The sequence below is a fragment of the Spea bombifrons genome, chromosome 8 (genome assembly GCF_027358695.1).
Source record: "Spea bombifrons isolate aSpeBom1 chromosome 8, aSpeBom1.2.pri, whole genome shotgun sequence".
Taxonomy (NCBI): Eukaryota; Metazoa; Chordata; class Amphibia; order Anura; family Pelobatidae; genus Spea; species Spea bombifrons.
The window spans coordinates 42,117,688-42,135,771 of NC_071094.1; the positions used below are offsets into that span (position 1 = coordinate 42,117,688).

The following is an 18,084-nucleotide window of genomic DNA, read 5'->3' on the forward strand; positions in this document are numbered from 1 at the left end:
GTTCCGGACCCCTGTACATGGGTATCGGCACACACAGAAAGCTGTATATAAAACACACCGAGATCTGTGCGAACGCCCACACAGACACATTGAAATGCGACGGCTCGCAGCGGTGAAATCATTCTATACGAGTATATCATCCACCCACACAGCGCCGTGCAGCACATACAGGTACCGTACATACGAGCACACACGTACCCACATACATGTACATGCGCAGCCCGACGCCTTACAGCACAGCGCACACGCATCACCCACATCACACTCAGCCGAGTGCCTCCCCCAGCACCACACATCTCCATGCATACAGCCAAAGGGCAGGAGCTTAGTTACTGAGCACAAGATATATATTATTATATTATATATATTATATAGAGAGTGATCCTTCGCAGGCCGCGTTACATCTTATGTAACAATCTGTGCTTTCCCATTCCATATGTCCCTCCGCTAGCTGGATGTGTTCTGCTGTACATAACGCTTTAAAAATCCATATATATATATTGGAGGACCCTATAGCAATCTTTAGACAGACTGCAATCCAGCTATACTGTCCCGCGGATACAACAGCTGTAGGTTTCAATCCCCTACACATAATATACTGAAACCCCATATTCCAATTTATTAAAGGCGAAAGACATACATATATAGCATTATATATATACATATATAGGTACGGATACGTATGTGTGTGTGTATATATATACATGTGAATGTTTAAATGCAAATGTATCCATCCCCATTTCATGTCACATATACCCCCCATCTCAAGTCACATATACCCCCAGCTGTTGACATACTAACTTATATAATGCACAAACACCACACACAGATACATACGGAATCGCGCAGCCCCCCTCACACCCCACCTGGCTTCTCTCACCTCAAGACCCCGTGAATCCGTCAGTTTCCATTAGATTTCATGGTGGAAGCCGTGAGCTGCGAAGGGTTAACCCCAGATATAGAGTCAGGAGAGCTCAGGGGGGGCAGCGGGGCGAAAAAAAGAGTGAACGTGCAGGTGAATGGGAGGGCAGGGAGCGTACGGGGGAAGATTGGAAGGGAATGAGAAGTGCAGGGTGTGCAAGGAATGGTGCAAAAGGGGTGAATGGTGTGCAGTGCTGGGTGCCCAGTGCCCCGGAGCGGGGGGTGTGGAGGGGCATTAGAAGGGTGAGCAGTGCAGAGGCGGACAGGAGGTGAAGAGGGTTCGGTGCGGTGGAGCGCAGGCTAAGCAGAGCATGGCGTCCGGTGCTGCATCCCCGGCATGTGCAGCGCAGGTGTGGAATGAGAAAATTGTGCACGGAATGAGGCGAGTGGAGTTCAGAGGGTGAGGTGAGAGTGTGCGGTGCGGCTTATGGCGGGGTGTGCGGGGCGAGAGAGGCCTCCACGTTACCCAGCTCTCAGGACCAGCGCGCGCGGCATCCTTCCGTATTCACAGGGATGTCACTGTGAGCGTGGTAACTAGGCAACAGTGCGCACGCCCCCTCCTATCACAGGGACACGCACGGGGGGACCGCTTAACTACTTCGCAGACAGGGAGGTGAGGTGCATGACGGAGAAGAGATGGGGGGATCGCATGCGGAGCCGAGGCAGGGATGGGGGGACAGAGCAGCATAGATAGACGGGGAAAGGAGATGGAGAAAAGGAATGGAGGTAAAGGAGGAAAAATACAAGCAAAGCTACGGTGGGGCAACGGCAGTGCTAAAAAGACAGGAGTCAAAAAGAGAAAGGGGGAAAGGAGAGGGGGAAGGGGAAAGATGGAGAGAAAAAAAAGGAAAAAAGAGGGAGAGAAATGAAGAAGGAGAAAGCAGAGATTTGGAGAGAGAGAGTTGAGCGAGCAACCTCTCTGTTACTAAGCAACTGTGCGCGTACCCTGTCCTATCACAGAGAGAGGCACGGGGAGACCTCTTAACTCCTTCCAGACACAGAACCAGAGGAAGAGAGAAGGGAGGAGAGAGAAAAGGGGAAAAAAGAGGGAGAAGAGGAGAAACACCAGAGAACGAGGGAGAGATGGGGGTACAGGGAGATGAAGGGGTGAACTGTGATGAGAAAGTGACAGAGGAATAAAGCAGAAGGGAAGAAAGAGAGAGAAATGGAGAGAAAGAAGAAAATGGAATGGAGGAAAGAGATGGGAAAGGATCACAAGCGGAAGGAGATGGACGGAGGGAGCAGGGAAAACAGAAGGGAAGGATTTAAGGAAATAGAAGGGGGAGGGCTTGGCAAATATCACTACACTGCATCACTGGATATCAGCACACTCACTGCATCACTGGGTATCAGCACACTCACTGCATCACTGGGTATCAGCACACTCACTGCATCACTGGATATGACTACACTCACTGCATCACTGGGTATCACTGCACTCACTGAATCACTGGATATCAGCACACTCACTGCATCACTGGGTATCAGCACACTCACTGCATCACTGGGTATCAGCACACTCACTGCATCACTGGGTATCAGCACACTCACTGCACTCACTGCATCACTGGATATGACTACACTCACTGCATCACTGGGTATCACTGCACTCACTGAATCACTGGATATCAGCACACTCACTGCATCACTGGATATCAGCACACTCACTGCATCACTGGGTATCAGCACACTCACTGCATCACTGGGTATCACCGCACTCACTGCATCACTGGATATCAGCACAGTCACTGCATCCCTAGATATCACCACACTCACATCACTGGATATCACCACACTCACTGCATCACTGGACATCACCAGAAATACAGCATCACTGGTTATCACCCCACTCACTGTATAACTAGATGTCACTCACTTCATCACTGAGTATTACCACACTCACTGAATCACTGGATATCACTGCGCTCACTGCATCACTGGATATAAAAGAAAACACAGTATCACTGAATCTTAGCACAGTTACTGTATCACTGCATGGAATCATATACATTGTTAATTGATAATATTGATATAATATGCATGATCTAACAGATTATCCTACACACTACATCAATGGATGATATTAATAGCTCCAATACGCAGTAGAGCAGTACACTGCACATCACTGGATCTTATCACACACATTGCGTTACTTATTTTGCGTGTTTGTTTAGTATTACATTATTTTGTAATAACAAGGTATTATCACACAGCCGATGTCACGGGTTATCACCTGATGTGTTCTTTCACTGTATATTATTAAGAAGACCTGGATTAACAAACCATGGGCCTCCATTTTGGGGGCCCCCCTTCCAGTTTTACATGTGGGGTCATTTATCCCCACAAGAACCTACATGTTCCGGCGGTATTATAAGGAGGTATTATAGCATCGACCATATAACTGGGTGCCATCAGATATTATTAAATGCTGTTATATTTAGATCATAATACACAGATCACTGGATGCAATCACACCCGCACACTCATGTAATCACTGCATGCTAGAACGGAATGGCATCACATGCTGTTTCATATGATATTAATAAACCCAATCAGGGCCATCATCAAGGATACAATCATTCCAGCCATATGGGGCACAGCCTCTGGAGCGCTGGTGACCCCCCCGCATACCCCCACAAAGCACCAATTAGAGTTGCCATGTCGGCCATTTTTTATTTCCGGGACACATTTAATTATTACATGTTGCTGGGCACCTGCTACAACGTGCCTGGCTGGAGGATGTACTAACATGATTGGGTAATTGACTTTCTTCTCTAACACTCTATTGGGACACCAGTGTTGGGGGTGTGGTTAGAGGAGACAGCCTCCCGCCCACCTTCACCAACATGCCACCTTGCGGTGCCTGGCAGCAAAGGGCTGTGAGGAGGCCACGGGGGAGCTGCGGCTGCTAGTCCACTGGGGTGTCAGGGTGCTACTGGCGTGTCAGGGAGCTACTGGGGTGTCAGGGAGCTACTGGGGTGTCAGGGAGCTACTGGGGTGTCAGGGTGCTTGTGTAGTAAAGTGCGGCTGTGTCAGTTTTTGTATACGATGAGTGAGATTGTGGAGGGGGTCAGAGCCCTGGCCTGCAGCACCTCGGTCTGTACCAGTATCTGCACCTACTCCACTGAAACACAAAAACATAGGCTTTGACGGCAGATAAGAACCATACGGGGGTGGAGGTCTCCAGAACTGTCCCCAATACTCTAGGTGAGGTCTGACCAGAGATCCGTAAAATGGCAGAACCTCCTCTTCCTGCTACTAACGCCTCTCGCTATACAACCCAGCGCCCTGCTTGTTTTTTCCCACACGTCATTGCATTGTCTGCTTACCTTTAAGTCCTCAGAAATAATCACTTCTAAGTCCCTCTTTTCCGTTGTCCCTGACAGCTTTGCCAATGCTACATTCTGCCTTGAGATTTTTAGGTCCCAAGTGCATTACTTTACATTCATCAACATTAAACTGCAGCTGCCGCACTCGCGACAATTCTTCTAACTTCAAATTTGCCATTTGAATTGTTCCACCAGGAAGGTCTACCCTGTTACAGGCCTTTGTACCACCTGCAAAAACACACACCTTACCGTTAAGGCCTTCTGTAAGAGCACCAATAAAAATATTAAAAAGTACAGGTCCCAATACTGTCCAACTGGATATGATTACAAAGCAAAAAATATTATCACACATATATCCCTGGTTATCACACATATATCACTGGTTATCACCATATATCACTGGTTATCACACACACACATATCACCGGTTGTTATCACACACCTACGGTATCCGTAGCTATCACACACATATCACCGGTTGTTATCACACACACATATCTCCATTATTATCACACATATCCTGTTATTATCACACACATATCCTCCATTATTATCACACATATCCTGTTATTATCACACACATATCCTCCATTATTATCACACACATATTCCCGTTATTAATAGACACACATCCCCCATTATTAACAAACACATATCCCCCATTATTAACAAACACATATCCTCCATTATTAACAAACACATATCCCCCATTATTATCACACACATATCCCCCATTATTATCACACACATATTCCCCATTATTATCACACACATATAAACTGTTATTATCACACACATATTCCCCATTATTATCACACACATACCCCTCATTATTATCACACACATAACCCCCATTATTATCACACACATATAAACTGTTATTATCACACACATATCCCCCATTATTATCACACACATATCCCCCATTATTATCACACACATATTCCCCATTATTATCACACACATATCCCCCATTATTATCACACACATATTCCCCATTATTATCACACACATATAAACTGTTATTATCACACGCATATTCCCCATTATTATCACACACATATAAACTGTTATTATCACACACATATTCCCCATTATTATCACACACATATCCCCAGTATTATCACACACACATTCCCCAATATTATCACTCACATTTTCCCATTTATTAACACATACATATCAATTGTTATTATTATACACACATAACTGGTTATTATCACACACATTTTCCCATTTATTATAACACACGAATTTCCCGTTATTATTGCACACATATCTCCCATTATTGTTGCACACATTTCCAATGTTATTATCACACACATATCTCCCATTATTATCACACACATATAATAGATTAACTGATTATTATTACTCACGTATCACCGGTTATTATTAGTTGCATATTGCCAGTTATTTTTCTTTTTATTACACACATATCCCTGGTTATTACTCTTTTTATTACACACATATCCCTGGTTTAATTTTAAACAGAATGGCCTTTACCACCAGTGTATACAGAAAGGGGGATCTTTCCTTTTGTTCCCAATGAAGATTACTAAAAATGACTCGCCACCTAGCAGGAAGGTAATAATTAAATTTACCAAGAAACGCTTTTTTCCTTATTTATATAAAAATATATACAGATCAGCTACCTCGACTATCCCCTACATTTTTTAATTCGGGTCACTATATTAGTGTTATTACGCACATGTATATATATATATATATATATATATACGTAAATGCGCGCACAGACATGAGGGGGTCTCCTGACATTCACTGGGGATGATCTCGGAGGAAGGCGGTCGGGAGGCTAAAAATATTTTAATTAATATCTATGCACAGAGTTCTCCCCGTCAGCTGAGAAAATGTGTCACGGCTTCCCTCCTCCTACCTGAAATCCCTTGTCTCTCTACGTTCTTTCCCCCCATATCTTCACTCAGTTCTTTTTTAATTGCGGAGTTGTGTTTTACTCTCCCTTCCTGAACACGGAAATAGAAACACTGGGGGTTAGGGTTAGATCAGGGTGCACAATATTTACGGAAAACACATACACATCATGGATGGCTGCTTACGTTCAGCTCGGGGGGCAGGTTTAGTTGAGTGTCCCTTTAATAAAACGACATATTTAGTAGACCGCACCCTCAATGGTCCTACCTGCATTTATAGAAAGATCATGTATAGAAAGACTGTACTAGGAGCACAGAAAGGATCCGATCTATACGGAAATGCTCCCTGACTCTAGATTACTCCTAGTGTCTATTCGTGGAATTGCAAGTAAAACACATCCAAAAACTCCAGTATTGACCCAAAATCAGAGCTGGGCTAGACTCGGACCTTAATCAGTCCTTGGGCACATCTTGGATCCAGGAGCTATATATCCCATGCATCTTTAAAGTCCCTCACTATATGAGCCTCTACCACTTCTGCTGGGAGGCTGTTCCATTTGGAAGAAGAAACTACATTTGGAAGAAGAAACTACATTTGGAAGAAACCGGCAAAAACAGAATTTTCTGCACATACATTCTGAGTTTGGGTCGATGGTATGTCTTTTTTTCCCCCCTCGTTTCCCAGAACCCTCCTCGTTCAAGTGGCAGCCCCATGGAGGGAGTCTGAATTAGAATAAGATATTGTAGCAAGGTACACAGACTCCTATTTACTCCTCGCTGCCTTGTTCCATGTTCCCATGGAAACATTTTTAACAGAAACTCTCCCAAACATTATATAACTGTATGGGCATTTATAGAGAATCTTGTAGAGAGGCAACGGCTTGGTTTATAATTATCACAAAAGATATTCGAGATATTAACCCCAAATGTGCCTGCTTGGAAGCTGACAATGGACCCTTTTTTGGGGGGGTGTAGGAAGGGTCAATGGGATAGAGGGAATGAAAGGAAAATCGTTTGGCTGCTTACTGAATTACAACTCCCATCATGCTTGTAGAAAATGTAAAAAATAAACAGGGGGGGCGATACAGGAAAGGGGGCTGCGAAGAGGCGATCCAGGGAAACGAAGAGAAAAAAGAGGGTAGTAGATAAAAAGAAAGGAGATAAAGGGAAGATAAAAAGGGCAATTAGGGAAAATACGCGTGAATGAAAACATGTGCGGAAAAGAGAGAGAATTAGGGACAGAAATAAAACTGAGTTACATACAAGGGAGAGATGAGCGGGAGGGAAAAGAGAAAGATGAGTAAGAAGAGAAATGAGATAGAGAAAGGAGGAAAAAAAAAAGAGTGTGTGGGAGGAATAGAGAGGGGAAGCTGAATGAAACACGACAAAGTGAACAAATGGGGAGAAGAGATGGAGATGGAGAGGAAAAACCTCAAAAGTAAAGCAAGTTATGTGGGAGAATTAAAAATACCGAGAGGGAGAATGAATGAGTAGGGACAGGGGTCCTCTCCTCCCCCGGGATACACCAGGAATCCCCCTCTCTGCCCCGCTCCACCTCACTGGCAAGGTTTATTTAATAATTAGCTGTAATTAGACTGCAGTAAGGGAAGAGACGGAGGTGTGTGGGAGGCACTGGAGAGAGGGAACGAGGGAGAGAGAGAGGGGGACACATCTCTGCTGATTAGAGCCTTATTTCGGGCTTCTCTCTCTCTATTGCTACATCTTTTTTCAGTCTGTACATCTGCTCCCCGCTACTCCTCACTCCGCTACCATCCCATCTGTCTCAAGTGCTAAGTCGCCGCCTGCTCTCTCTCTCTCACGCCAATCACTCTCTTTTCTCTGTGCCTTTTGGTCTCCTCTGTGTTAGCGCTCACTCTCGGTGAGTATGACTTCCTCTCTCACTCTAACTGCATCTTCCTGAACTCTTTCCCGCCATGTTTCCTTTCTAAATCCTGTGTTTCTCTGTCCTTCCCAACTACCCATTGCCAATTCCCCTATCAAAGTTGAAGCTCGGTCCTACCAAGTGTCCCTATTTAAAGAGAGCCAGTCCCTCTTTGATATCCAATCCTAAAAGACCTAGGGGCACACACACCTCCCAATGATGACCTTTAGGGCTGTAGAACCCTGCGATACCCTCATACCCAGCAAACATTCTGAGCTGCTAGAAAAGAGGGGCATCCCTGGGAGGAAAGAGGAACGTGGGGACGTCCCGCGCCCCTGACTGCGCATGTTCAGTTTATGTGATCGGGAGGCACATAGATATGAAGTGAGCAGAGGTGCATAGATTGTTTGGAACTCAGTTTGCTTCACTGGCCCTGAAAATAAACTGCGGCATTGATAGCTCTGTAAGACATTTAAAGCCCCCGGGCTTCATGGCGTAAACACGCAGGTCCTAGGGGAGCCCAGTGATATTCATATTGCTATTTCTAGCCTCAGAAGGATCCTTTTTTTTACTGGAATTGTGAGATGGGAATAATGTTCAGGTGATGCCCACATCAAATCTAAGCTTGGGGGTGATTGACTGGTTAGTTTGACCCATATAATTGGGAAATTAGCTGAAGGGTTTGTTAGAGATCTTTCAAGAATATGAATTTAAGGCTCATCCCAAAGGAATTGAACTAAAAAAGAAGAAGTAGATGCAGGGTCCCAACAGAACATTTCAATCCATTAAAGGAGAAAGGATATATTTGGATCCCGGAAGACGAGCCAGATCATGCGCAGGGCAATCTAGGTGCTTGACTAGGGTTCACGGTATTTGGGGAGGGGGTCGCAAATGGCCACACGTCTATACACAGGTATGTGTATGAGTTATCCGCTTGCGGGCCGCTTTACATTGAACATGCCGGGCCACAGGCTACACCCTAGTATGGGAGAGTTGCGGCAGGGACAAATTGCCCCACACGTAAAGCGATTTGGAAAGGGGAGTCTCAAATTGATTCCATGCCTAGGGTACCCCACAGAGTATGAGGTGGGTATGTCAGGGTTTTTGGACCATGAACGTATTATTCGTTCAGCAGATGGCTTTGGAATGAATGTCTCTGTGTTTCCAGATCGCAGAAGGACCAGGACAAACCGGGAGACTGGTGAGGAAGTGGCAGGTTTGCTTTAACGTAGATAAACGCAATGCTATGCATTTGAGGAACAAGAATATACGTCAAAGCAAGGCTTTGGAGATGATTATGGACAAACGTCCATTCTGTTGGGACCTCTTCATCAAAAGGGTTATCCAGAGAACACAAGATCGTCCACGAAGAAGGAATACTTTATTCTAAGCAGCATGTGTTTTTTAGTGTTTGCTGCTGTAAGGGCAGTAAAGATATGGAATTCACTATCATTATTTTGTTGCCATAAAAGGTTCATAGTATTGAGATCGAACAGTTACTCAACTACAACGTTTTCCAAGAGGCTCTACTTTAGATCTAATGACATAGAACCCATTCCTAGAAGAGATATGTTCCCTCACGGGTATGTATACATCATATAATAACGCATCCATACATCATTGTATCCTAGTGTGTACATTTTGTGGTCCAAAGAAGCCAACTAGACAACTTAAGCTACAGTTCCACCTACTCTGCTAAATGTAACACTTTTGTAACTCAACGCATCATTAGAAACATCATCCCTAGTGCTGCTGGATGCTCAAACCCTTCCCAGAAACAATTCGTTAATCGACTAATAGTTATTATTTTTGCTGGAAACACTTAATTCTCACATGACACGAAAGCGGGCTGTTTTGGATCAGGACACGCGACGTTATTACGGCTCACGGATGTGCTCTTGGCTCATTCCCATTGTACAGCGCTGCGGAATATGACGGCGACATGATAACCATTCTGGACATGTATGTGCTAACGTGCAAATGCAAAGACTGCATACATGAATGTCTGAGCACGGCAAATACAAAAACCCCATGGCTCCCGGCGAATGAATTTTCCTGTGCTGACACTAAATGTATTTTGTATGATCCTTTGAGATGTACCGGGATTGTTTTACGTTGTAAATCTCCTAATTACTCGGGGCGGAAAAGATTTTTTTTTGCTGTATGAGCAACTATTTAGTCCTTTGTGACAATTTATTACATGTTTCCTGGTGTATTCCATCACGGAGTGACATGCGGAACGAGCATTAACCCATTAGACCCCGCGGACCCCTCTGCGCCACTGCTGCATTCTGTCGCTGTTGGAGGATCTGCTGTAAAGATTCATGGTTGCTCTGGAAGACGTTACGCCGTGGGGGAGCCGTATATGTGCGTTGCGGAGACAAACGGTAGCTTAGCTTTGACAAAATTATTGCCTACAGAAAAAAATAAACCACTGGGGCCTAAACCTCAATGAAAAAAAAAAAGTGGGGGGTGGTTTATAATAAAATTTTAAAAAAAATGTTAAAATGTGTCTTTTTATTTTTTAAAAAATAATAAAATATAATATATAATAAAATAAAAATATAATAAAATATAAGTTATAAATATAAGTAAAAATAATATTAGATTTCATTATATAAGAAATGCACTTTATTTGCCACTGGGGGCTGCCATCTTTAGTAGCAGCCACGGGATTATAGTCACACCTCCTTTTTCGTGGAAACTGATTGGTTCTGGCCATACCTGGGAAGTTCATCCGAACCGGAGAAGCAGCGCTTTACCTGAGGACTAGGGGTGAGTTCCTAGGTAAGCTCAGAAGGGGCAAGAAGTGAGGAGAACCAGAGCACAGAGCGCGCATGTCCAAATGCTGCTCCCACTGCCCAGGGACTCGCTAATCAGATCCAGAACTCCAGAGGGTCTGGCTGGAATCTGGATACTTCCCAGCCATAGGAGTAGCAAGGTGAATTCAGGACAATCTTGCCCTTGGTGATGTACGTGGTGCTGTACCTGGCTATACTGAGGGAAAAACCAATGGGTTGGATGGATAACTTCATGATACTAAAGGCTCGGTGGGATTACATGCCGCTAGAAGTTTTGGATTATTTTTATATGAATTATTTACCACAATTTCTACTGTAGCTCCAGGCTATTTGGTTGTAAGAACAGGAAGCCCTCGCATTTACATCAAGGCACTGTACGTTCCAGGAAAAGAGTGATGTAATGCTATAAATGGGGCTAGGCTCGTGATGTACGCCCCAATATCTATTTTTATACAAATCACCATTCATACAATGTTTAAGCAACCAAATTTACAGCATAAAGGTCAGAAACCATAATAACCAGAACACAATATGACGTCTGCCATGATGTAACTCGAGATACCTTCTAAAGTGGAGGTATGATGTAAGCGTGAACTTGGGGCAATTTCAAATAAACCCTTTATCGGTACCTCTCACCCAGAGTACAAGTCTCCTGATGTGGACCTTCTGAGCCCCAGTAGAGTCTCTTGGGGGTGTCCTGTCTGATGATGTCTGTTAGATGTGGTCCAACCATTTACCATTGCATGGCTCAGTTATTTCCCCCCATGTCACAATGTGCTGTGAGGTCATTGCATTGCCGTGTCCTCGGATCACCCCGTGATCACTCTTTGTCAGCGTGTGTTACTGTGTAACATGTCCCCAGTACCGTGCTCGTCGGGGTGTTTCCCCTCCACGGGGACGCTGACTGTACGCCTCAGGAATTTGCTTCTGGCCGGATCGCTTCTCCTCTCTCGGATCAACAGTGGGTGAACCTGAAGAGACATTATGTTTGTGTGAGAGGGGATTCAGGTTGGGGGGCATTAAATCCAGACATTACTAGCATACAAATTAAAACACCCCTCCTGTACCATTGGGTTGTTTCTCCATATGGGGCACGGAGGTCATCCAAGAGATGGATGACCATGCTGGGAGTTGTCATTCGACTGTCGCTGGCTGAGCATGCTTAGAGTTGAAGACTTAATACTTGCTCCATAAGCCTTTGCTTCCGTTAAGATTCAGCCATTTGTTTTCTGAGCCTCGCACATCCCGTTATCTTGCCCCATCTTCCCGCCTCACTTTCTAGTATGCCTTTAATACCCAAGCACAGCCTCTCAATATAATTCCAACTACACCTTCCTTTCGATGTTCCCCATCTCTACTACTCCACTTTTAACTCCTTCATGCCCACCCTGACATCCTATTTCTATTTTTTCCATATTCCCTTATCTTTGCAAGTCCCTCAGGCCATTCTTTTCCAGAACAGAGGAGGTTAATGCCGCTGGCTTTGTTCGCTGCCTCTGATTGGTGGAACAGATCAGGACTTCAGCTGACGGGTTAATTACAATAATTATCCTGTACAAGTAAAAGCAGCGAGTGTGAATATAGACCCACAGCGCTCGGCTCGCATTCTCTTCCCTCTCCCACCTTCTCTATCTTACCTCCTTAATCCCCTCCTCTCTCTCTCTCTCTCTCTCTCTCTCTCTCTCATCCACCAACACCCCCTCTTCTCTATTTCCCGGAATGACTCTTCCTCTGACTTTACTCATCCTTGCTTCCGTCTTACATCTGTTAATTTCACTTAGTGACCTTTTCTTACCCCTAATATTTTACCCCCTGTCCTTGATATATTAGTCCAGCTACTGTATTTATTTGCCCCTCTGCCCATCAACTTCTGCCTCCAAACATGATGTCATATCATGTTGACCCCCACCTGCTCGGTTTGCTATCTGTCTGACCTCCCCTCTTTTCCAACCCATGTCCTCCAGCTTGTTACCCCCTTTCTCCCTTTTCATTTGCCACCCATCGGTCTCTCCAAACTCGCTTGGTTATTCCTAAAGACTCTGTTACCCCCCCCCCAATTTCTGCCCCCTCATGCCCTATCTATCTATTACACCTTATCTGCTTTATCTCCTATCCCATGGTCTCTCCTCACTACCTTGTCGGTGTTTCCTAACTTCCTGCTTGCCATTATCTTCTGTCCTGTATTACCCCTCCCTACCACTCATCTACTTGCCCCCCATATATCCTACCTATCTCATACCCCCTCCCCGGCCTCTGCTTTCCTCCCCTTCCCTCTCCTTGTCTCTGTCTCTCTCCCACTCTCTCCATCGCATGCTTATAGTTCCTCGCAGTAACAATGACAGGACAGGATCTGGGAGAGCAGCTTGCATTCCTCCCACATTCCCCCGTCCATCAGCTGCTTCGCTCAGCTCCTGCCTGGGGAGGGGGAGAGAGAAACGCGGTTCCTACTAACCTCGGGTTCCCTCTGCCTGCCGGACCACGACCCCAGCCCTCCATGCACACACTATAAATATATATATATATAGTCCGAGGGCGGACGGGGATCCCGCAAACATAAGGCAGAATCCTACTAATGGATGCTCCGTTTAGAGAGAAACAGGAAGAGTCGCAGGAAGACATTGGATGCATGGAGCAGAAGTGACAAGGATGGGCTATATAGTGCAACTGGGTGGCATTTAAAGAGGTTATATAGAGAGTAGGGGGTATTCGGCGTAACTCTTGAATTAGGGGTGTCTGACTGCAAGCCTGGAGGGCCAGGAATTTTCAATTTGTGCACAGGTATCACAATCAAAATGGCGGAACTCCATTAGATGGTTTCTGTTGAAGATCATAAATATGGAGAATTCCTAGCCTGTCTATGGCCCTCCAGGCCTGGGGTTTGGAGGCCATGTCTTCATTGGAGCGGTCAGTGGAAATTCCTATTTAACTAACAGAGCAGAGGGAGGCGTTTTGGGAAGGAGGCAGATGAAGCACCATCGTATAGGTCAGGCTTAACCAGAGGTGGTGGGTGGCATAGGGCGTCCCCCAGTGGATTTGACGAGGACATATAGAAAGGCATGACTTAAGAAGAAATGGGAAGACATGGCCAAGAACGCTCATGTGACTTCACGACCTAAACACTGCTTTACGAGTTCTTGTCGCTGTGAACCGGACAACACAGGGAAAAAATAAGATGCTGGAAATTACATGGCTGACGATACAGGCCGGCGTTACATCGCACTACGGGGAAGCTACAGAGGGCAGTAATAATCTGCAGCAGGAACAGTTATAGTTAGCGGGAAGAACTGTTCCATCCTGGAGTTATATGGAGAAACATCGGTTACTCAGGAGGGCATAAATCAGGTCACACAGGAGGTCCCATGAGGGGCAAAGCCAAGAAGCAGGAGACAGAAAGTCAAGAAGCAGGAGACAGAAAGCCAAGAAGCAGGAGACAGAAAGCCAAGAAGCAGGAGACAGAAAGCCAAGAAGCAGGAGACAGAAAGCCAAGAAGCAGGAGACAGAAAGCCAAGAAGCAGGAGACAGAAAGTCAAGAAGCAGGAGACAGAAAGCCAAGAAGCAGGAGACAGAAAGCCAAGAAGCAGGAGACAGAAAGCCAAGAAGCAGGAGACAGAAAGCCAAGAAGCAGGAGACAGAAAGCCAAGAAGCAGGAGACAGAAAGCCAAGAAGCAGGAGACAGAAAGTCAAGAAGCAGGAGACAGAAAGCCAAGACGGAGACCAGAGAGATTCTAAACCAATGGGGCAAAAGGGATCACAATCATAGACAAGACTTTTAGTCCATCAGGTCCAACCATTCCACAAACCCATATTAGTTGATCCAGAAGAAGACAAAAAACCCCACTGAGACATCGTAAAGGGGAAAAACTCCTTCTTGGCCCCAAGGCAGTCAGACTCACCCCGGATCAATATTGCCTTATCTACCTTTACTCATGATAACCCTGCGTGCATTTCGTGCAATCGTTTTTTGGATATATTGATCGAACTGGCCGACCCCACTTTAGATGGCAGTCTATTCCACAACTTAACTGCCCTAAGCAGTAGAGAAACCTTGGTCTCACCTCCTCCTCATCGAGCATAAGAAGCTGGTTTCCAGAGATGACACAGTATCGCGGGTTCCAGGCTGGGCGCTCATACGGAGAGGCGACGTAGGGCATCCGATGCATGGGAGGTCCTCGAGCATCTAAAGGGTACAGATCAGGAGCCGTTATATCTTATACATCTCACAGCCCTTGTAACGCTGTCAATATTTCCCTTTAAGGTAGACTCTCTACAGTCCAGGACCCTGGGGTATCTACACATCAACTGCAGAATAAGAAAGATGCGATACAAATATACATCGGTTAGGGTGGCCACGTCGGCCATTTTTTCCCCTGATGTAAGAAGGATGTATATATTACCTACTGAGTTTATGACAATCATTACCTCCAAGGTCCAGTTCAAATAACTTATCCTTATAACGTATCCGTCCCATTAACACTACAACGAAGACTTCCGAAACTCTTCAAAATACCAAAATATCAGAAAGATATACAAATATTCAGACCACCGGCAGAACGGCACAACCATCAACATTAACCGGAGCGTCGTAACCAAAGCGCATCAACATTGTGACCTTTTAACTTTAAAAGATATATTCCTACCACGAAATATATCAGGATTCCCTAATCATGAAAATTATCGATGGGATTGATTTTGGTCCAAGAGCTCACGATCTCTTAACACGCAGCTTATAGGTTGGGGTACATTCTAAGCAAACAACCTCTTTTTAGTAAAATATTAATTTAAATATTGCCATTTTATTAAAAAACATAAAACTTGACAACAGATCAGACCCATTCGGCTAGTTTTTTCAGCTGTAAAGATTCAGACCTTGGTCCCATAACCGTTACCACTTCTGCTGGGAGGTTGTTCCACTTATCTACCACCCAAAGTAAAACCTCCTTACATGACATCTAAGCAATGTGTCTATAGCCGTGGTGCAGAGAGAAGCTGGAATTTTTATTTTTTGAATATGGTTCTTAAATTGATTGTTGAAAATAATAAGGCTAAAACAGATAAAGAAGCAGAATCAAGAGAACAATAAGAAAGCATTTGTTTTGTTAGTAGATGATCTACGAGTTATATTATTGTGGTCTGGCTCTACCCAGACAGGCTTGAATGGTGCATGGTAGCCTCTTTTTGGTTACGTAAGGCATTTCTGTAATTATGTCAATAAATCGATACGTATATATCGAATCGTAAATAATCTACAGCATACACTTCAGATATGTTATGCATGATGGGAATCGCACCTGTCTGAAACCGGTGGACCCCTGCAGGCAGCCGGAAGGTCGAATAATTCAGCAGGTTGGGTGAGCATGATGGGATTTGTCCATTCACAGTCCCCCCCAAAAAATATCCCACATTATTGCTCAGAATAATGAGAGGTTTTCCAGGACACAGACATGTAAAGTGCTGCCCCCTGCAGTATGTAGCATGTATAACAGCTTCTTTCCTGCGAGTTATACGCCCCACATACTGCAGGGGGCAGCACTTTACATGTCCTGGAAAAAATGGTTACTCAATCACATATACAGCCTAAGGCTCAATATGATGACAGGTGACATGTATGTGTGTTTCACCTATATAAAGGAAAATATCATTAATAATATTAATAATAATATAATAATAGTATTATTATTATCATGCAGGGTAAGAGCTAGACAGAGAGACCAATAAAGATTCAGAGACTATTGATTGTTAGACAGATTAACAGACAGAATATCTAAATGAAGATATATTGATCTTTGCCATTTTCCCCCAGTTTCCATGCTTCACCCACTCACTAATAACCCAATTCTCCATGAATTAGTATGGGGGTGGAGGCATCAGCCTGGGACACACAGACACAAGGGTGACACCCAGTGGACAAATGGCATAATGGCAGTGAAGCATGAACTGATGCCTGATGGGTATATGTAACATGCATGGACCTCTCAAGGCAGCACCATGTCCAGCATGTGGAGAAGAAGCATAGTGAAAGGGTTAACACAAAATATGGAAGGGCCTCATGTTCCCCAGGAGCCAGGAAAACGCAGGGCAATGGTTTAATTTTGAGAAGGGGCCACAGTCTGACCAAAAGGTGTGTGTGGATCACATTTGGCCAGGAGATGGTGGGATCACAGAATATTAGGGCCAACATTTATATCATGACAAAAAAATGCGGTGACATGATGTGAGGCTCCTGGGTAGGCCCCCAGGATCACATACGCCATGTCATCATCACTAGCGGGTTCTACATACAGAATGTTGAGGACCACAGAACTAGAGGAGCTGCAGAATTCCACGACCACAAGTTGAGTGGATCAGAGAATGAACGGGAGGGCTGGTGGACCACAAAAGAACTACACAAAGGCGTCATTAACTGGACAGATCTCACCCCATGGGGCAAAGTCTCCATTTCTTGTCTTAATATCTGGAGCCCGTCTACTAAAGTCTATAACATGACGAGGAACCCGAGAGGTTCCTTCCCCTGTTTGAAAGATCCCTTCCCATTCATTCAGTTCCCTCACTGGCTGAAGAAGCAAGTGGCCCACAACACGGTCAACAGCGGCCCAGAGATACTCTGTACTGATCACGAGAGGGGCAGAGCTTCTTAATCAGTATCTCAACTGACTCCTCCGCCAGAAAACATACAGTTTATCACAGGACAGACCTAAAGCGCACTTACATAACATAGCATTTACGGCTCACGCGAATCTATCTGCGGAAACATATGGTGGTCTTAAGCGTTATCTATCCTCTCATGTATAGATTAGACCCACCTAAAAAAGGGTTATTTGTTAATTCTTTCTCAATCCTATTAGCATAAACCACTTTAATCCACAAGCCATCTATATGCAAGTGTACGTATCCCACCATGTCAATATCACCTATATATATAATATGCATATTACATGTATGTTACTTATCAATGCAAACATATAAACAGCTATACATAATAGTAAGCAGATCTCACAGAGAGAACAGGGGGGGCAATTATTACATGGGGTATCTGTGTGAATTCACATATATACATGTATGTTTTGATGTACAGATAGGGAGAACAAGGACAATATTGGAGAAAATGGAAAAAAGGGGGATGGGGGGAAGGAAAAGAGGATGGGGAGAAGTGAGGGAGATGGAGGGCGAAAAGAGGGGAGGTGGAAAAAAAGAGAGGAAAGGCAAAAAAAAGCCAAAAGAGGGAGGGGGGAGATAAATGGGGGGGAGATCTGGAAGGAGGG

General features: G+C 44.7%; 1 protein-coding gene across 9 annotated transcripts in view; it reads right to left on the minus strand.

The window, feature by feature from the left end:
• The window catches only part of SYNGAP1 (synaptic Ras GTPase activating protein 1), a 59,541-nt gene that overhangs the window by 31,043 nt on the left and 10,414 nt on the right, over positions 1 to 18,084 (minus strand). For all 9 annotated transcript variants that reach the window (XR_008355188.1, XM_053472948.1, XM_053472942.1 and 6 more), the window contains exons 2-3: positions 14,881 to 15,002; positions 11,691 to 11,796 (exon numbers count right to left, since the gene is read on the minus strand). Coding sequence is in view for 8 of the 9 variants with exons in the window: in XM_053472948.1 (XP_053328923.1) it covers positions 11,691 to 11,796; positions 14,881 to 15,002 (228 nt within the window). In the remaining variant the exon portion in view is untranslated. The remainder of the gene's footprint in view (positions 1 to 11,690; positions 11,797 to 14,880; positions 15,003 to 18,084) is intronic.